Consider the following 21831-nt stretch of genomic DNA (forward strand, 5'->3'; position numbering starts at 1 on the left):
CTCAGGGTCATGTTAGGAAAGGCCACCTGCATGGAACTTGCAGCATCTCTGGCTACATATCTTGTCATAGATATCTCAGGCAACTTGACCTCTTGAAAGGAGTGTGTCAGGGATTACCCCATCCCATAAGGTGCAGTCACCTGTAGAATGTGTCCACATGGGCAGCTCTGGAGCAGCTCAAGATGGCCTGCTGGAAATTGGGCCTTCAAAGTGCTCTTCAGTTCTCCCGTGTTCACACTTAGTATGGCCTGAAGCTCCTTTCAGTCCTTTAGGGTCTGACAAAAAATATGGAACCAAAGATAAGAAGAATAGGGGAGCAAAGACAGCCCAAGAGAGGCTCAGCAAAAGGACAAAGTTGTCCTGCACATCATTTTAAGAGTCTTCATCACTGGGACTGTCTTACAAGCAAAGGAAAACCAATTTATTTCTTTTAACTTAGTGGTTAAGACTTCTGGGGGAAGATTATCAACAGGAGTGTGTGATACGAGCATGGGGAAATCAAGGGACTGAAAGCAAAGGCTTTGCAAGGAGCTTTGCTGATAAAGAACGAAACCTTTAGTTAGAGCAGGCTCTGTTCCCATTCACACAGCCACGAATCATTTCTTAGAAATAAGAGTATTATTTGGAGTCAATTCTGGCATAAGTTAACCCAAAAATCCAGGTCAAGCCTTTTTGCTGGGATGAACAAGAAGTGCTGATTTATGGGATGGCTGAGGGTAGGAGTTCTTTGAAATGATGCTATGGATCAGAATGCAATATTGCTTTATCTCTTCCAAACAATCTTTGATGAAATTTGCAGCATTAAGATGCAATCTATGCTGTACAGATATGAAACTTGTTTCCTGTGATCTTGGGACAGAAACAACACCTTTTAAAGCTACAAGTCACAAAATCTTTATAGACTTTGGTCTAAAGAGGGAAACACAATTCTTCCTGTGCAGTCCCTAAGGACGTAAAGGACTGCGATGTGGAAAACCTACAGTGGATGCAGAATAGAACTGTTTCCCCTCAGTACACAGTGGCATTACCTCTGTTTGAGGGTATAACATCAGCTGGGCAAGAGAAAGGGGTTTTGTACTAAAAACTGGAAAATGCACATTCAAATCAGAGCCAACAGAGCTTCAAATTTAGGACATGATGAAAATTACATTCAGCTTTAATTGTGCCTTGAAGTAACACTGGCTTTGTCACCTATATTTAAGACCAGGCAAGTACCTTTGCTGTAATAGGACCAGACATCATCACCCTCATCCTCATCTGGAGCATTCTGTGCCAAATTTCCAGCAGGCCTCAAAAAGTAGTTGCAAAAAAACCCAGTAAAATAGTAATAATAATAATAGTAATAAAAAAGATTGCAAGTGTTTGTTATCTCTGATTTGGTGAAGATTTTGCTCTACTTGAAGGAATCTAAACTTGCAACACAGCAGGGCCAAATCTGCACAATTTATGGCCATTTTACACTCCTATTACTCCTAGATTCCACGTGGAGCCTTGCATGTTAGTCTGAGCACTAGCAAAAGGATGGTTTTACCTCCTGTCTGTAAGCTCACAGACTGTACCCACATCTTCCCAGAGGCCAAAACAGTTTGGGTCTCAGCTGGCTGCTGCCAGAGGAAGCCGTGATTCTCCCTTCAACCCAAACAAGTCAATGTTCAACCTCTCAAAGGCCATGCAGAAATTAAGCTGTCACCTAAATATCCTCAGGAGCTGTTGGTACAACACGGGGAGATAGTGGGGAGATGGGATTTAAAATCACAGATACAGTCATGGCTATTGCAAAAAACACATGGAGGATTTGGGCTGTAGGTACACAGGAGGCATCAGAGGCACAACACTGTTTGTGGTGTCCTAGCCTTGGAGATGGATCCCAAAACACACTTTATCTGATCCATTCTCTTGTCAAAAGAAATCTCTCTATCCATGTAAAAGATCACTTCGTGGCTTTTTTTTTTTTTTTGGTCCCAAAAGAAACACTAAGCATCATTTCTCCTCTCACCTTCCCCCAGCTGAATACACCGCCGGAGTTCCTGATAGCAACACAATCTTTCCAAGACAAACAAGAACAACAAAATGGGGCAGACTTGGATTGGCACAACTTGTGGGCACGCACATTGAAGAAAGAGGCCTCTGAAAGTTCATGAAGAAACAAATAAGTATCTCTTAGCTTAAGAGATCCAAACAAGCCATATGTCCAGAGGACAGGAGTGTGAGATTCTTGCCAGGGCAGAAGAAGAAAGGGGGTATAGTGTATGCAAAAGTGTTCAGGCACAATGCAAACTGTAAGAAAAGGGCCTGCTCTGACCAACAGGAATTCAAAAGGATGGAGCTCAGCACTCTGCTTGCAGCAATGCAGGAACTGCAGCATCTTGCATATCCAGCTCTCCCTTTGGATTGCTGTTGCTGTGACTCCACAACAGCCCTGCTGGCCATAAGGGCAGTTTCATACCATGGCAGTCCTGAAAAGGAGTTGCCTTTGGTTTGCCTTTGCTTCCAAAGCACCTCCGGGTCATGGCAATGGGAGGAGAGATAATTAAAGATAATACATGGTTTGAAATACAAAATTCCAGCCACACAGTCACTTGTCCTCCTTCTGTGCCTTGTTTCTGAGTTCCCTGAGTTGTCTCAGCTCTTGAATGAAAGCTCATATTTACGAGTTTTTCATTTTCCTAAGCTGCTGGACAAGTAGAATTTCCAAACCATGCTGGTTCAGAGCATTCCCTTAACTGGTCCCTCTTGGAGACCATAACTTCTGTTTACACAAATATTCCAGCCACTGTCCCTCTCTTCCAGGGACCCATACAAAATTCCATGTATTATTTTGCAACTCTCCCATCTTCCTGATTGTTAATGATGAACCACGGATTAACATCCCCCCAGCAATTCTCATGCGACCTGAAATCTAAGCTAGAAACTGACACGTGTTCGTTCTGTGACTCCAAAATACTGATAGGTGTAATCACCAGTGTCATGGTATGGCAACCACCAAGTGACACTGCTCACTAACTCTTGATGTGACTTCCAAAAGCCCTGGCTGCATGATTTATTCCTGCCCCACATCTCTGAACATTCCCAAGAAATGCAAATTGCCTATCCTGCACCACGAAAGAATTTCACCTAAGGATCTTAGAAAGAGAGTATGAAAGAAATCCGGACTTCACGGCTCCAGTTCGCTCACCACCGTGACCTCTTCCACTCCCACAGGCTTGGGCCTGCTCATTGCCCCCCAGAGTAAGCTGCAAGAAAGCATCCGGCAGCTAAGGATGTCCTAGATGGAGGAAACCCTTAGCTGTCCATCTCCTTGAGAAGTTCGACATGAGGACAGCTGGAGCGGGCAGCTGCCGGGGCTCGGCCATGGCTTGAGGCTGCACGGAGCCCTCACTGCCGGGGGGCCGACCAGCCCATGTCACTGAAGGGTCCCTCGCCCGTGGCCGACCTGGGAGGAGGGCCACAGGGCGTGCAGAGGTCAGAATCGGTGTCCGATTCCCCTTCTGCAATGTAGGGTCTGATTTTGGCCACGGCTGCATAGCAACCGTTGTTAAGAATGTCCAAATTCTCTTTGGACTGGGAAATGCTAAAGCCGCTGAAAGAGCGCTCCAGTTCCTCGTGGTCTACTGAGGGGATGGAGATGGACGTGTCGCTGTCTCTCAGGGCACTCTCATGGTGTTTGGTGGTAATGTCTTCGTTCCGCAGGTACTCCGCGCTCGCCCTGTGCCCGCTGCTGTAGGCTGACAGGGAGCGCTCGTGGGAGGGAGGAGGTGGGATGCGGACAAGTGAGCCGGGGTCTCCAACAGGCGAGGAGCCATGGCTCTGCCGCTGGTAGGGCTGCTGCTGGCACGACGTCGAGGGTGGGCACGAGTTGGTTGGGACCGGCGGAGCTGAGAAGTTCTTCTGGCCCATGGAGCTGGTGGACCTGATGATCTTGATGATGCAGCCGTTCTTGTCGATGTGCTCCCTGCTGTCCTCGGGGCTGTGGTAGGGAGGGGCAGGGTCTGGTTCTTTGGACCCAAAGTAGGCCTCTGTCTCCGTTGGTGGGATGCCCATCCTCTGCATGTAAATGTTCACCAGGAAGTCCAGCTTCTTCTCCATCGACTGAACCTACAAAACACCACAGATCCAGCACTACATCCTGAGGATGAGCAGCTTCCAATCCACCTATGCACAAATATGGGCTTCGACTTCACTGCCTACACCAACCTACTCTAAGGTGGAAATTTCGGTAGATATTTGTCATATTCTGAAAGAACTTTTAATTCTCCTGCTCATTAGCAGGTCTCCTTAAGCTCCTGCGATCCTTCTGACATGCACCAAATTCCAGGAGAGCTGGAGGACTCTTGAATCCTTCCAACTCTTTGCTGCATCTGGCACTTGCCTGGGCTCAGGTGCTCAGCAGGATTTCTGGGTCTCACTCTCTGTGAGGATTTCCATGTTCAGCAAGCAGCAGCCAGGCTCATGGGCTCATTTGAAACACATCTAACAGAGTGGCACAGTGCCATCTTCAAAAATAGACTTTTGGTGGACTCATCAAAAAGAAACAGAAAGCCTCTAAGAAACAGACTTCCAAGTGCCTAAATCTGTTCATACCCTTTCATAAAACCCATCGTTTCCTTTGCAAAATACTGTTTGCTCTCAGTTTTGCCTCCAAATGATTATATACAATTGGAACAAAACCAACCAACCAACCAACCAACAAATCCAACCCCAAACAACCCCACAATGTAGGTAATACCCACAGACAGGAAACGCTCACACTCCAACATACCTGTTTTTCAACTTTCCCAAGCCTGCCCATCATGCTGGGGTCTTCAGGCAGCTCCCCCTCAGCTGGGCCTTTGGTTCGATCTTTGTCAGTCATGGAGGATCCTCGCCCAACAATCTGGTCAACTCTACCAGGATCAGAAAATCCCCCCACCCCCCGAAAAGGATTGGAGTCAGTCGGAGGCAGCAGGGGAGGGGGCTTTGCTCATCGCGCCTCTGGGGGATAAAGCAGCAGCCTCTCTCCCCGCTAGCACTCCAAATTACTCACAGACACGCAGTGGCACTGAAGTGTTAATTCAGATGCAAAATTCAGAGCAGTATTAGCAGAGTTTGAAATTATCCGTTTCTGTTTATACAGATAAAATCTGGCACATTATGCACAGTAAATTTACCCACTGCAAAGAATCACTGTAACTGGCTTTCTTCCAAATCAATTAGCTTTTTATTTGCACTGAGGCTGTATTATTTTGGGGGAAGATCAAGTTTTCTGTCTAGCATATGTTGGTGGGATTTTTTTTCAGTCTTTGCAGCAGTCTCCTCTCCTTCATGCAAATGTAGACGTGCAATTCTCATGCCCATGAAAATGAGCCCCTTTGCCCTCAGATCCAAACCAACAGCTGTGGTGCTGTTTTAGTGGAATTGCGCTGAATTTGGTCATAACTCACCAAACAACACCAAAATGCCTCCATCTCAGTGCTGCTGCAGCTCTCACCTGTGTCATCAGACGTTTTCTATTAGCAGGGCTCCGAGCTGTTAACATCAGAGGACATTCTTGCAGTATGTGCAGGTAAAGCTACTGGGCACGTTGTTTGGCGACAAGTTATTTACATACGTTACATTTGCACTTCCTCCTTCCCAGTCTGAAAATAACTGGGTTCATAAACACCTCAGGAAAGAGGATGGCAGAGCCAGTTTGGAAACTGGAAGTCGATTATTTGATCCCTCCAAAGCCAGGGGAAGCAACCCAGTTTTGGAACAGGTTCTTAATGGCAGCCTGGTTCGTAACCCAATTCTACGCCAGGCAAACTTTACTCTTGCATAATGCACCGAATGTAAGGGTGGCAAGGGAAAAGAAGGGTTAATTAATCTGACTGAAATCAAGTTGAGGTATCTTGAGCGGAAAACTCAAAATGCTTCTTACGCAGTTCTGCTGTGTGGGCCATGGGTCCATGCACCAGGAGGAGGAAAAGGAAGGAGCTGAACACAGACAGACAGGGGAAAATGAACAAACATAAAAAAAAACAAGGAAAGGAATGAGACGTGAGGCTATTTCCAACACAAGAGCCATCTGTTTTCTTCACACGTGACAGGGACTTAGTATGTATGTTAGCTGTTGACATAAAGGGACAGATATCAGTGGGTATAGACCAATGCAGCTCCCTTGGGTTATAACAAAGTGACAGCAGTTTGCAGCACCAGAAGATCTGGCTCAAAGTGATGAAGTGGGTGAGCACATCACACCAAAGACAGAAAATATAAGCCAACCATTGTTTTGGAGTTTATGTTTGATCCCAGAACATACTTCATTTGGGCAAGGATGCGACAAAATACCATTCAGTTTTTAAAGTCATATTTGATCCTTTGCTTAGCAACATAAGCACAGGAGTACAAGGAGCACCAAGTGCTATAATTACAAGTGTGAGGAATATGCATGCCTTATTTCTCTCTTGTAATGGGAGAAGCAAATTATTGACATGTACAGGAACTCCCCACAAGGGATGCAATTACTGACATGACATACAGCACAAGAAATCCTAAGACAATGTTGCTACCATGTAAGCAAAGAGGTATTAAATCAGATACCTCGGGCTACCTTGGTTTGGAATCACAAGTCAAGGCGTAGTACAGCCACTGTACGAACTCCTCTCCTGTATGCACAAGCAAGTAAACTAGTAAAGCAATGAACATGCATTTTAAGAGGCTCAAAGCCTAATTGCTACTGAATACTGGGGAAGGCCAAGAAAAATCAGGATACTCTGCCACATCTAGCACAATGCTAACACCTAAATGTGTGCACTAGTGAAAATGGGATGTCCTTCAACAATTGTGGAGAAGAGCAGGGAGGCAGGATGGTAACAGAGAGAAAAACCAAACATGGCCATGTTACTGTATGTTGTAATAGCATAGAGAGTCTCTTGCAACCTTATTTCTAACCTTGCAGAATTTGAGGAAGGACTTCTGCTTTCTTCCACGTCTTTAAAAGAAAAGCTATCCAGTAAGTGAGCCTTACAGGACCCACAGGAAGCACAGGTTGACTGTACTTCACAGATGGAGTGATCAACCACCGCACACAGAGAAGCACTGACTTCTTCCACCACCATCAGGCGGGATACAACTTCCTATAGACCTGCTGTGACTTATAAGCAGAGCTTCAAAGAGCTCATCCATAAGGCATTCAGAAGCCCTTGCCCATATGTCCTTGATAGCAGAGCCTGGCAGAACTCCTATCAGGATCATTCCTTTCCCAGCTATGCCACAATCCAACCTTTACATCTTCTGCAGCTCTGAGAAACCAGAGCCTGATGTCACCTTGGTCTCACAGACCTTAGGGTGCTGGCAGCTGTGGGACACTGGCTTCAGCGCAGAAGGTGAAGCAAGCCCTTCTCTTGGCATATGGGTAGGAGAAACCAGGCTCAAGATTTCTCATCCCTTTGCTCCTCATGGCAGAAGCTAGAAAGCTGGGGAGAGCGTGCTCCTATCCTCAGCAAAACAAGGAGCTTTCCTTCTGCCTTGTCTGATAGAAGATAAAAGAGGAATTTCCTCTTGAGAACCCAAAGGTGCAATCTTGCCTGAGCACTGCAAACACACAACCATCAGCAAAGGGCAGGTGGCCCGTTTAGCCACCCTAAGAGTCTGTCTAATCCAAACTGGGCAACAAAGCTCAAAAGATGAAGAACAGATACATTTCACCCTTGCAAGCGGTGAGGAATAGTAGGAATTTTTATTCCTACTAAGTAAGAATTCATAGGAATTCTTATGGCATGACAAGGGACCACGAATCTTCTCAGAGATGCCAAATCGCCCTTCTGCACTACATCTCATGGGCAGCCTTGTGCACTCCCAACATTATCTTGGCTGGGCTGAAGACATGTGTGAAGGAAAGCCCCCAGCTGGGGCTTTAGAGGAGGCAGACCCACACTCTTCTTTTCACTGCAGAAGAGGATTCCAAGATTTCTAGCGATGCATGACAAGCTGTGCCATCTGCTGCATGTGACACGCTCTGCTGGGTCTCAGTTTGGGAAGGGGAGAGAAGGGTAGTTGCTCTTTGAAGTGAACTTTGATATCTTTCCTTCTTTCTCATGATACGAAAAAAAATGTAAATTCTTGCATCAGCCACAGTGCAGGTTTTCTCATGCTTCATTATGCTCCATGCTGACAGTACATGCAAAGAGGTGTAATATGTCACCCTCGGGCCAGAAGCAGACATCAAAAAGTCAAACGGCTCAAATGAGATAAAAAATGAAGTGTTTGGGAATATATATTCAATTACTTCCTGTTTTCTTTATCTGTTTTTATCTATTTATGTACTTATTTTAAACACAATCCAGGCATTGAAGCCAAACCCCCTTCATCCATGTCACGTGACTGCTCCTTATCTCCCCACTTGTCAATCAAGTTTGCTCTAGACCTATTTTGACCAATATCTGTTGCCTACGAATTCCAGCTGAGGTTGCAACTATTTCAGAACAAGTCTATGTTAAATCAGATACTGGGGGGGGGGGGGGAATTAATCCCAATTCTCTGCATGGGCAACACTTGGCTAAAACAGGGATGGGCTAAAAAAGGAAGAGCATCACAACAGCTAATCCTGACCCAGAGTTTGGGCCTCCCTCCCTAGTGCCCATCCTATGTGCAGGGCACTCATTTCCATGTGGAAATCTTGCCCAGCCGTTGAAGGCTGATTGCATCTACAAAGTAAATGGAGCAAAATGCAGTGGAATCCCTATTTCATATCAAAACGTTGGTCCAGATAAAAGACTGAATTCATTTTCAAAGACTCTCATCCATATCTAGTTCTAGACCAGGCTGCTCAGGGCCCCTCCAACCTGGCCTTGAACACCTCCAGGGATGGGGCATCCACAACCCCTTTGGGCAGCCCATTCCAGCACCTCACCACTTTCTTGGTTAAGAACTTCCCTCTGATATCCAACCTAAATCTTCCTTCCTTCAACTCAAAACCATTTCCCCTCATTCTGCCATTATCTACTTGTAAAGAGTTGATGCCCTGCCTGTTTATAGGCTCCCCTTAGGTACTGGAAGGCTGCAATGAGGTCACCCCGCAGCCTTCTCTTCTCCAGGCTGAACAAGCCCAACTCCCTCAGCCTGTCTTCACATGGAAGGTGCTCCAGCCCTCTGATTAACTTTGTGAGCCTCCTCTGGATCCTCTCTAACAGCTCCCTGTCTTTCTTGTACTGGGAGAAGACTGACAATAGTCTAGCTGAAGAAACTGATAGTTACAAATAATGGTAGGAATGTCCTTTTTTTTATATTCCTTTGGCTTGCCTAGTGTGAAAGCTCATTACTGCAAGTAAATCAGATCATACCCAAAGTAACAAGCCCTTCTGAGCCACGATTTAACAAGCTGCTAAGTGATAAATGCCGTCATATAACTGGAATGAAAGGGGTTTGACATTAAGCAAATGAAAAATCCAGAGAAAGCGGCATTTTGGTGAATCCTAACCTAGGCGAGTATTGGGGAGATTCTTTGGAAGAATACATGGGTCCTTTGGTTGGATACTTCTTATGCCGGGGAGTTGAAGGGGGCGGGGGACCCACAATCATATCTATCCTGGCAAAGTAAATAAGAGAAAAGACACCAGCAAAATGCATAATGAAGCAACACACAGAGAAAAGTTGGTCAGGAAGTTGCAGAAAGAAACAACTGAAAAACAGAACGACAGAAAGAGAGAGAAATTGAAAATATATTCCGCTAGAAACAGAAGTTTCTCTCCTACCATTTGGTTGCTGGTGAACCTTACCCACCCTGGGGTAAGATTTGGAGATTTTGGCACCGCTGCTGTTTAGGAGAACACCCCCCACCCCCACCCACCCCAGACTTAACAGACAACATGCTTTACCCTCTGGAATATATTTGCAGCACTATTCCATCGAGACGGTTGGACATGAAACAACACACATTCATTCTCCTTTCAGTTATACTGCCAGAGGATGCACCCTCAGCTAGCTCAGACATACACGAGCTGTTGGAGTCGGTGAGATACACTGTGGGACTGTGGAACTCAATGAATGGGGGACATCCGTGGTTGGCAAGGGATGAGACACGAGACAGTGTGAACACAACATTGAAAAGAGCACATTACAGACACGACACAGTGACAGCAACATTCGTGATTAAAGAGGAAAGTGCAGGTAAACCCCCCAGAGAAGTACTTGAATGTGCTTTAATCCCCAGCCCTGGCTGTGGGACAACACAGCCAGACCCATAGAGCTGAGCAGGCAGGAGAGCACAGCACTCTGCGGGAGAGGAGAACAAAGATAAAAGTTCTCTTCCAAGCCACCCCAGGACAGCCTCGCTGGGCTCCACCTATGGGCACACTGCACTCCCAGCTCCAGCTCATGTCCCAGCATTGGCCATGGTCACCCAGGTACATGCCCCAGCTACAGGGTGTCCCTTCCAGTTGGACTGGACAGGTCATAGATAGGACATCTCTATCTCTGCAGAGGCAGCCTGGAGGTTTCATGCTCCAGCTTATTCAGATTGGGAAATATCAATCACTTCCTCCTCCTCTTCCCCCTCCAGATTCAGCTGCACATCTCAAATTCATAATCGCTGAATTTGTACTGAGTGGGGGTGAGAGGCTCAGAGAGAGGAAATTCTCTGGGGTATTTTAGTTTTCATTGGAAGGGAGAACTTAACTTCTGGCAGCAGAACTGGAAATGGGAAATGCACAGCATGCAGCAGCACTGAGAAAGTTAGCTCCACTGCCTGAGCATCAAAAATAGCAGTTAAAGGGTCTTTGAGAGATTAGGATGAGAGAGATTCCCCTTTTACATAAGACAAGTTTCCTATTCCATTCCTGCATGCCTACCTAAAACCATTTCTTTCCTTTTTTCTTGTAGGTTTTCATGACCAAAATGGGCTGGAAATTAAAGGAAAATTTCTCCAAGTGGTTTTCAGTGGAAGCTGGGCTGCTGCAGTCAACAAAAGAAATGCTTTCATTATCCAAGTGTTAAAATAAACGGTAAATGATTTTGACCACAGACAGCCCAAGGCCAAACCCTGCCTCCTGCTCTGGGTGCCCTTGTGCTCAACAGAGCTGTGATCACTTCTGCTGAGCTCTCAGGGGGGGTCTGACCACTGGCATGGGACACAGGGACCATGGAAGGTGCAAATGGATGAAACCCCTAAAGAAAAACCTGCAGGGAGGTGAGCTGCAGATGTCACAGGTTTTGTGCACAGGGGAATGAGAGAAATCTAGCTGAGAGCTGTCAGAGCTGTCCTGAGGTGGGCAGGAGGCAGATTTAATGGCATAATCCCAGTGCTTGTTCTATGTGTGCTCCCTGTCCTGATCATCCCCATGGGTCCCAGCTACATGCAGCAATGCTTCCTCTGACCTTTCTCTTAAGGAGATAAAAGATTAAAGTGTAGCTGCGAGGGAAAGTGTCTCTCATGGCAACATCTGTGTGATGAACAAAAAGCAGGGGGAAAGTGAAGCAAGCAGAGGGGTCTCTTGCCTGGACTGGAGGTTTTTAATCCGGGAGAGCATGTCCAGGTGGCCAGCTGAGTACTGCTCGATGACATCCATCACGTCGTAGGGCCGAAGGCTCTCCTTAAACTTGCGTTTGGAGACAAGAAATCGCATAATGCTGCAAGAGAGGGAAGGAAAAATAAAGTCCTTGACTCACCTGGTGGCAGCTAAAACCCACAGGGAGCTGGAAGGAGACTGGAGCAAATCTACACCCTGTGCCCAACATGGCAATAGGAGAGGGGAAGGGGCTGATGGGGGCTTGCAACTGAAGTCCTGTGAGCACCAAGGGACAACGATGACCTCCGGACTATCAGCTGGGCACGTCTCCGCTCCACACTGCTTTTATAAATGTCAGCATTAAATCTTAGAGCAAGTGAGAGCGATTGCTTGGATGTATCCCTGCAGGGGATTTTCCTGTTTCTGCATTTTTAACTTCCATCAGCAAAAATTCCCTTTCTGGCAGAATTTTCTGTGAAGGAGGGCAGGCCACCCAGGGGAAAAGCAGCCTGCAACACAGGCATCTCAGCATTTGCTTGGACTTTGTATTTCATTTTATTCTATCACCTTTTTTTCCCAAACCACTTTCCCCTTCCTCCTCTCTTACCACACTGCCCTGATGCTGACTTTCAGTCCTGGCGTTAAATCTTCCGTCACAAACTCACAGTTGCAGCTTTTGTTCTCATCGGGAATGTCTTCTCCAGGCAGGCTTGCTTCTGTGTTGGGAAAAGCAGGAATAGAAAGCAGTGTGTTAGCATTCTCCAACCAGGTGAGGCAGGGAAAAGACCACTAAAATCAAGTCCAACTGTTGATCCATTTCCACCACAAATACCCAACCTGGCCCTCCCTTGGTGCAACTCAAGTCCATCACCTCTCATTCTCTTGCTGTTACCTGGGAGAAGAGGCTGAACCCCAACTTCCTTTCAGTCACTGTAGGGAGCAGTGAGGTCCCCCTGAGCCTCCTCTGCTCCATCCCAGTTCTCTCAGCCCATTGATCCAGCCTGTCTGGATCCCTCTGTAGAGCCTTCCTACACTCGTGGAGATCAAAACTTCCTCCCAGCTCAGTTCCATCTGCAAATCTACTAAGTGTACACTCAGTCCCCTCATTCAAATAATCAATACAGATTAAACATAGGTGGCCCCAAAAACAACCCCTGGGGAACACCACTAGCATCATGTCACCAGCTGGACTTAACTCTGTTCGCCACCAAATAGATCTGCTTAACAGGATTGCTTAACCTAGGGTGGTGATGGAGAGGGATGGGGTTTTGGGTTCCCACAGAGCACCCCAAGGCCATACCTTCAGAGTTCTGCCGCGATGCAGCTCCCTTGATGCGAAAAGCCTGCCGGGCTCTGCTGCGGTCTCCGAAGCTCCAGCTCTTGGGCACCTTGCTGGGGCTGTCCTCAATGCTCTGGTCAGCGCTGGGGGACCTCCGGATGCCCTGAGCCTGTGGAGAGCCTTTCCCTTTGGTGCCAGCACCGCGGGGACTGGAGAAGACACGATCTTTCAAACTGACCTTCTGACTGTTCAGAGAAACACGTTGAAACAAAGACAAAAAGGAGACAGCAGGAGGAGTCATTCTGGAAACCACGCAGTCCTTCCCCACCAGCCATTAGAAACCAAGAGCACTTCCAAGCAGCAGTGAGATGTAGTTTTGCTGTTGGCTTTTTAAAAAAGTATATATTTATTTCATTTCATTATCGCTTTTTTGTTTGTTTGTTTGTTTAGTAAAGCGTTATAGAAATGTTTCCGCCGTAATGAGTGAAATGGGAATGATTTTTAAGAGAGAAAAAATAATGTGGACTTAAACAGAAGCCCCTCGTGGGATGCGAGGGCTGGCGGGACAGAATGACATTAACGATGAGGTCATGAGTCCTTAAATCACTGATCGGCTCTGATCATGAGTGAGAAAGCTTCTTTCACTACTACCTTCCAAAGCCCTACATCCAAGAAGAGAATACCAAGCAAAAAGCCTTGGCCATCAGTGTTTAACTTCACTTGGAAACACTCCATTCCTGGTGCTCAGACCTGCCCCTCCTCCTTCACTAGACTCAGTTTTTCCCCCTTCTAAAACAGAAGGTGGACCTTCTATATCTTATGAAGAGTTCATCTTGGTCCAGTCCCATATTTGAATACTGAAACATGCAACTCCTTCACATCCTATGAAGATTCAATCTACAATCTAACTACCATCTAGCTGCAGGTCTGCTATGGGCACCATCACCAGGAAAACATACGACCTCAAAATACAGCACTTAACTCCTGTTCTTCTATCAGAGTCCCATTCTGTTATCAAAGCAAAAAGATCACTCTGGAAGAAGAGATGATCTCACCGAGAAGCAGTTTGCTGAGCCAGCTTTCATTATTTTACACATTCTGAGATGGGTAGTTAAAAGCTTCCATCCAAATGAAGAGGACAAAATTCTCACACCAAAACTTCAAACCACAAAGCGAGGGTGAATCCTTATGAAAAGGCTTAGAAATGGCCTCAGGGGAGCCAAACTGCAAACAGTTTGGGATGATCTATTATTCTCTGAATAGTAATTGCTTATTCAAGTATACAAATAGAGGTCGGACAACCAGTGCAAGGCATTTGTGCATGGAGCTCATATTTCATAAAGAGGCAGTGCAAAATTGAATAAAACCAAGGATAGCTTTGCCAATACTCCGTACCATTGCAGCAGCCACTTACTGTGCTGCAAACACACAGCCTCCATTTGCAGGCAGAACGCTGCTGGAATTTTGATTTCCACACTGGGTTCCCAGGGCACCAACCAAAGGTCTTTCTTTCTCCTGTCTCTCCGCAGCAGCACTTTGAAACTCAGAAGCAAACAGCCCTACTTTTCCTTCACGCCCAGCACAAGTTCCTTTAACCAGAGGTTCTTAAAACAGAACTTGGATGCTGATGTTTGAAGCAAAGCAAACCCCAGCTCCCTCCCCAGCTGCAGCACGAGACAAGTGGCTTTGTCAGGAAAGGAAGAAGATGTGACTTCAAGACGACATACAGGGAGCAAATTTGTTGAATAAAAAGGGGCTGTTTTTACAAGGTCACTTCAGATTATGAGACATGGAACTCGGACCTGGGCAGAAAGGTGCTATGGCAGCAGTGCCCTGTGAAGGATGGGGCTGCAATCTCAGCTCGAGAGATGCAAACAAAACATGTTCACGTCAAGTTTCAAGTAGAAAAGGGAGAATTAACCCAATTAACGATTCATTTTTAATTCAGGGAAACTGCATAGAGAGGTACAGGGGAATTCATGTCCAGCATGCGGCCCACCTGCAAAATGAACCTGAAAGCCAGAGCACCACAGATGCTCAGTGCAGCTGAAAATCAGAGCAGAGCAAGTGTATACCTCAACACCTTTCTGTTTGTAAGCCTCAATCCCTGACGCTACTGATATCCTTGTACACAGCCAAATGTCAAAAGGCAATTCTGTGTTTGGTGCAAGAGAAGTCAGATTGAAATGCTATTTGATCCTAAAAAGGCCAATTTTTGTTCCTGTATTGTGATTGATTTTACAGAAGAACATTCCTGGGATCTACTGTGTTTCAGAAGTATCAGTGCTTTAAACTACGTGGTCCTTTTTAAAAGAAGGTTTGCACGAATGAGTCAGCAAAGCACCAACATTCAGCACTCAAAGCACCTCACGGAGCCAAGCGGAGCCTTTGCTTTGGGGCTCCTCTTCTATACCCATGAAACAACATGAATGATTTACTGAAGTCCTCCTTCTGCCATGCAGTTCCGTGACTGGGAACAACCCCTGCAATCTGCATGCAAGCACGTCCCTGCAGAGCAATGGGAAAGAGCCCAGGAGAAACACACCCACACAGAGAGCTAGGAACTGTCAGCCAGCCCAAGATCATGATCTTCAACCAGAAAGTCATGCACAGTGACAGTGTCCCAGAGAAGTGCTGCTATTCAGGTGGAATTCAGGCAGATGGAAAATAGCTTCAGTTTAGTAACCACTGTGACATGAACATGGGGAAGCAGGAATCCAGCCCTACACAAAATGAACCAGAGCTTGCAGGGATGATGGTTAAGAGCAGTGTGAACACACAACACTACTTGTTCCAGGGGGAATGGAGAGGGAGGGCTTCCTTAGAAGCCTCCAAGGACGGTGACTCTGCCATTCCCTGGGCAAACTGTGCCAACGTCAGACCACTCTTTCTGAGAAGAAATTCTTCCTAAAATCCAATTTAAACATCCTCTGGCACAACTTGAGGCCATTCCATCTTGCTCTATCAAAAATAGGATTTAATCCATCTTCTCTTCCTCATACGAAACCACAGTGTTAGACTTGGGTTGCAGGAGGTCACTGAAATGACAGCTGGGAAGGCTGAAACCACTACAAAGGGACATCAGCTCCAGCCACATGCCATTAACCTCGGTCTTTGGTATTCTGCAGCATCTACTGTACTGTCACCCCTCTCTTTCTAAAACAGGAAGGGTTTTTTCCCAAACCGATGCTGAATGCTGGCAAAAGCCAAACTGCACATCTCCTGTGCCTTCCAGCAATTTGCCAGCTCAGCTGCTTTGCATTTCAGGAGCAGAACAAAACAGCTAGATTGCATCTTTGAACCCGGCTGATTACTTCTTATATAAGACTTTCAGAAACACTGCACCAGACCCGCAGTCCAGCCAAGGGTTCTGCAGATTCCTTCTCTTCCCATCAGTGCATTTATTGACCAAAATCACTGGTTCAGCACATTGCAATGTCCCAGCTTCTGAGTCTATCACTTTACCTACATTGAGTCTCCCATGACTGCATCACTGTTTACTGTTATTTTGTTCTATGTATCCCAGGTTAAGGCTCCTTAGCACTCAGCCTTAGATGTACCCAAGTGCTGGCACCTGCCCCTAACAACGTGCAGTCCCAGAGCTGAGCAATCCAGACACAAGAATTATTTTTACATCTCTCCAGACCTAACTTATAATCTTACTACAGCACAGAGTGCATAACTCTATACTCAGGGTGGATGCAGGCAGTAAAGATGCCCTTGTGGCTATTCCACAATTCAAGACTCCTTTGGGACTGGAAGAAGCACAGTCTGTAACCCCCCTCTGCAGGGTGTCCAATGGATTGAGAAGATCCTGAGGTAATAATTTGTTTCATCCTCCCTTTCCCTCACAGAACTCAAGATGGGGGAGATGAAATGAAGACCACAGCAGGAAAGAATCCAGTAGAAAATGGAGGAAAAACATACACTGGCTTTATCAATTCAAAATTCATGCCTAGATAGACAAGCAAGGAAGACATGAAGATCAGAGTGGCTGATTTTCCAGAAAACAGAATTGGATACAGGTGAGAAGACAGCATTACAAATATTCCTACTTGTTATAACCACTGCCAAAACCAACCTGAGCACCGAGCAATGGAAGGAGCCTTTCTCTGGGGGCAGACCCTGCATTATGGTTCATCCTCCAAGGATAAAGCAACCTTATCTGGCAAATGCAAGCAGTATGGAAGGTAGGGGACCTTTTCCAGCTGGACTATTAAGCAAACCTTTGCCTGCTGGTGCATCTGATGATCACCCAATATTGAAACCAGTCTTTTCAAGGATAAGCTTCAAGGAGTGCTGAAGTACCAACCAAACACGTAGTGAGGCTAACTCAGAGATGCAGGATATTTACCCAGGAACTGCTATCATGAAACTAAACCATGCCCCCTGACTCTTCATTACCCATTCAGAGATGGGATTTACCATTCTACTTCTGAGCTCCTGGCACACGCAAGGCTCAGGCATGTGTCTCACGTAGCCTTTAGTCTGACAAGCAAGAAGAAAAGCCAGCAAGGAAAAGAAAATAACAAACCACCAAGGAAGGAAAAGATACAAGTTGGAACAATTAATGGAGAAAATCAGAGATACATGTATTTGGTTTGGTTTGGTTTTGCTTTAACTGTAGTTTGTTGGCTTTCTGAAGGAGACAGAGACTGGTGATTTTGAGAATTAAAACGGACTCCAAAAAATAGCATGCAAAAATCCAGTTCCACAAACATGCTGCATCACTCAGTGCCACTCCTGGGCTTCCACCTGCCTGGCCTGGGGGGGGGGGAAAGAGCTGAGGGGGTTCCCCTGCCAGCATTCAAAGCATGCAAACTCTGGGCATTGGAAACTCGAGAAGGTGCACGTTTGCTGCCAAATGCAGTGTCTGGGGCAGGGAGAGAGACTCCTCCAGTGCAGGTGTGAAAGTAGATCTATTTATACATAAGGAATATAACACAGATATCTGCGTGCCCTCATGGCCATCAGACGGGTGCACTAAGGGATGCTCATTGGGAATTCTCTGAAGCCACCTAGCAATCGTCAACTGGATGGAAACGATGAAATCACTGCTTGTACCGAACGCTCTGCTCTAGCTGTCTGTTCCCCATTGGATCTAGAAACAGAACCATTCACAAGGCCAACGTCAACACTAAGGAGAACCCGTATTCCTGCATCCGGTGGGACAGGCTGAGATTAGTCCTCTAGCTGCATAGTAGAGGTGCTAGATAGGCAAGCCATGGCTTCCAAAGGCCACATGACTAGGCAAGGTCAATTTGCAGTATTCAGAGAGCCAAAGGATCGCTGATCAGCTGAAGGTGGGAAGCTGGTATTTCTCATGCTACTAACTTCATATTGCTGTTCAGTGCAATGTAATTTGCAAGGATTCTCTGGACCCTGCAGAGGGATGAAGCGATAGGGAGGAAGGGGTCTCAGCTTTTTTTTTTAATTAATTTTGTTGTTGTTCTTATTAAACTTCAGTTCCTGGCCTCCTTCATTGCTGAGCAGCCACTGGCTTGCTAGCCCCAACCAAATTCCCCATCCTCATCTCTTTTTGTTCTGCACATTAAGCAGACAAGGAAGCCTCTGATTTCTGAGCAACGGGGAGGCTCCTCCACCTTATTTTACTCATCTAGTACCTCTATTAAGCAGAGAAGTGATCAGAACGGGTGGTAGCAGGGTAGAGGGAGAATGAGCCGTGCAGCTTTTGATTAGTTCCGTGCGACGCATTTCCCGTGGTACCTAGAGTTTCCTGAGCAGCATCCGCATAGTGACTCCCTGCACGGTTTGCTTTTACTGGAAATGAGGGGAGAGTAAAAATTAGACCTAGAAGCAAATGCCAGACAGGAAACTTTTGATTACTGACTCTGGGTTTAAAGACAGGTGATGTGAGGGCCAGGTCCATGACAGGATTGTTACGTTTGAGCATTGAATTAAAAAAATCAAGGGCATTTCTGAAATATGTCTTGCTGTGGTCAATAAATGCCATTATCAGATGACACACTCTGCATTGGATTGGTGGCAACGGTTCATCTGCAATTGAATTAATCCTACAGGGAGATCTTTTTCAAGTGCATTGGAAACAAAAAGCACTCTCTTCTTCCCCTAAATAGGCTTTTAAAAAAATACCATACTTTGATTATCTAAAGTTTGGAGAGCCAAAAATTTAACTGATTCTCCCCAACAACATCTGAAAGGTTTGAATACATTTGTTTCTTTTATATATATGTATCACCAAGAGCACTAATTAGTCTGTGAATTATTTGCACTTCTCATACAGCTAATAGTATAAGGTTAAGCCTGGCATTAAAAAAAGGACACAGATTAAAACAGAGGGCGGTGCAGTCCCTTATCAGAAAGCATCCGAACATCAGCACTCAGCACTGTGTTTTGCCCCACTTCTTGGATGTCCCTTATCACTTCTGGGGAACTCCTGGCTCCGTGGACCCATCCCAGTGCTGCCCACTGATTCCCCCCCACCGCTGTGGGGATATTCATGCCATGGAGCAGCCCTCTGTCTGCGGCAGGGTGACGAGGTGGCCCTGCACACAGCCAAAGCTGATGCCCTGGCTGAGCTCATGGGCAGGCTGAGGGAGGGAAGGGCACGAAGCCCCACACTCACATCAGCCTTGATCTCAGCAGTGGGCACAGAAGGGACGTGCTGGAATTCCTCCCACATCCCGCGCGAGCTCAGCCCTCTCCTTGCTAAGGGTTGGCAATAGGATCCCACATTCCCAGGACACTCGCAATGAGTCACCATGTCCCCATGGAGTGGTGGTGCCACCAGGGGCTGAGCATCGCGGCACGGCTGTGGGGCGCTGAGCATGCAGAGCCTCGGGGTCCCTATAGAAAGATGCGGTCCCTTCTGTGCAAATAATCCGCTCCCTGAAAGGCAACTGATTATTTCCAGATTACTGTCGGTCCCAGCATGAGTTTCTGATGCCGCTTTAATGGGTTAAAGTCAGCAACCCCAGGTTGGCAAGAGCAGGGGTCCCCTGAGTCAACCAAAAGCATCCTCTAGTGCGTCCTAAAGCCTGAACCATAGCCCTAAGCAGAGCTATGGATGTAGTGTGCATCTCAGACAGACACATACATACATTGATATAGAGAGATATACGCACAGATATACATACACATTACAGAGTGGTCCAGTGCAGCGTTCACTCAATACGATGGCCAAGATCTTGCTGAGTTCATTGGGGCTGGGGACAAACTACCACTGAGGACAACCTTTGAAAGAGGTTCCTCTCATTGCCTACAGAACTTAACTCATGCTGGACAAAGTAATCTGACTTTCAGCTTCTCAGCTCCCTGGAATCCTTCTGTTTCTTTTTCTCTAATATCAACAGATTATAAATGACCATCCTGTTCATTCATCTTGAATTTCTTGCCCAACAAATCCGGTCATAGATGCTTTCAGATGTGTACCCAAACCATCTGGAGCACACCTCTTTCACAAAAGCCTCTGCAGCCCCGACTAACCACCCATCTGCCTTTTGAACGTTACAGTCAGATGACAAAATCAACAGTGAATTTTCAACCTGACTATCAAAGGAGTAATCAAATTCCTCCTTGCATAGCACTGGAGGGCTTGGATTTGTGACCCAGACCCTGCAGACTCAGAGGTGCCATTGGTGCAGAGCCTGAAGCAACTCTCAATGGAGGAGGCTCCGTAAGCAGTTTTGTTTTGTTTTTAAAAGGGAGGAAAATAAAAAGGGCAAAGGAGCCCATGGCATGTAGCAAAAGGTCAGCATCTGTTCTGTTCCTGGCAGTCCAACTCTGTGCCATGGGAGCTGAGCTCCTGTCCCCTGCAGCAGGTCAGCACTTGGCTGCCCTGTGCTCAGAGATGGACGGAGAAAAGCTCATGGTGAAGAACAAAACAGAGATGACAGAGAAAGATCATAACCTGTCTCCCTGATGACTATTCCACTGTGTACCAAGACCCAACCAAAGGCCACCAGAATCACTCCAGGCGACCCCAGGTCCCCGACTAGCTAACCTGTTCACATCCCCTCACCCCCCTCCAGCTCAGGCTGCCACTCTCCCAGTGCCATCTCAACAGAAATCAGCACAGCCACAGCAGCACTGGGGAGCAAAGGGCAAAACTGTGAGACCCCATGGGCTGGCCAGCCCTGCACAGCACATTCCCACAAGCTGGGTCAGCATCTCCACTCCGATTTCAAATGCTGGAAGATGCAACACAGCAAAAAAGCCATTTCTGTGCTACTTGCTGTAAGTATGGATGTCCTGGTACTCTACTGGTTATGGATATAGGAAATCAGCCACTCCTACAAAGAGCTGCAATAGGAAGAAGATCCAGCTGTGTCCAGATGGGAGGTTGGACACTTCGTTACTTCAATGGAAATGGGAAAATGCTTCACTTGCCAAAGCAGTAACAGATCAGTGCTGGGGTCTGCTAGAAGTGACTTAGCCAGGGAGTTCTCAAAGTCACGACAAAGCAGAGTTGGAGATACACCATTGGGTGGAATGGCAGAGGAGCTGAAATTACTCCTGTAAGGACAGGATGACACACCAAGAATTAGTGGGACTGCTGGAAATCAAAGCAGGTGGGAGATTTGGGATGTCACTGTGAAAGCCCCAGAGATTTTTATTTGGGAAATAGCTAATTTGGGGTCACCTGAATACAGGGACTTCTGTGCAAAATGCCTTCCTGAGGTCTGAGACGTTATCAGAAGGAAAAGGGGAAGCAGTTAGAATTGGTATTGTCCTAATAGAACAGAGATGGAAAGAGCTTTGATTCTGCCCTGGCAACTGAACTGAGCAATATGCAAAGTCCTCCACTGTCACATATATGGCAGCCATAGACCCTCAGCTTTAGGTTTGATGCTCAAGGTTTAGCATCTTCCATGGAAAAGCAATAACACACTGCACTGGGCATGGGAACAAGAAAACAACATTCGGAAATGACCCTGATGAAGGAACCACGTATAGTAAGAAATACTTTCAATAAGGACAGTGAAAGGACACGTTCACTTCCTTCTGTGACATAAGGTTAAGAAAGCACTGAAGAAATTGAACAAGAAAAAAACCTTCAACCACTGTGAAGAAATACTCTATCATTTAACTTATTGTGCTAATTGGTGA

The 21831-nt window shown here is 46.4% G+C and overlaps 1 protein-coding gene across 10 annotated transcripts in view; it reads right to left on the reverse strand.

Moving 5' to 3' along the window:
- Positions 1-420: 420 nt before the first annotated feature.
- KCNQ2 (potassium voltage-gated channel subfamily Q member 2) overlaps positions 421-21831 on the reverse strand; it is a 55470-nt gene continuing 34059 nt past the window's right edge. For 3 of the 10 annotated variants that reach the window (XM_015881647.3, XM_015881649.3, XM_015881648.3), the window contains 6 exons: positions 18469-18522; positions 12763-12986; positions 12070-12178; positions 11452-11583; positions 4760-4883; positions 421-4095 (listed from right to left, as the gene is read on the reverse strand). In XM_015881647.3, the coding sequence (XP_015737133.1) occupies positions 3376-4095; positions 4760-4883; positions 11452-11583; positions 12070-12178; positions 12763-12986; positions 18469-18522 (1363 nt within the window). In that variant the 3' untranslated portion in view covers positions 421-3375. The remainder of the gene's footprint in view (positions 4096-4759; positions 4884-11451; positions 11584-12069; positions 12179-12762; positions 12987-18468; positions 18523-21831) is intronic. The other 7 variants (XM_015881654.3, XM_015881651.3, XM_015881655.3 and 4 more) reach the window with 3 other exon arrangements.

Source organism: Coturnix japonica, chromosome 19, assembly GCF_054131305.1.
Source record: "Coturnix japonica strain WE chromosome 19, WE-NBRP24, whole genome shotgun sequence".
In the NCBI taxonomy this organism is placed as follows: domain Eukaryota; kingdom Metazoa; phylum Chordata; class Aves; order Galliformes; family Phasianidae; genus Coturnix; species Coturnix japonica.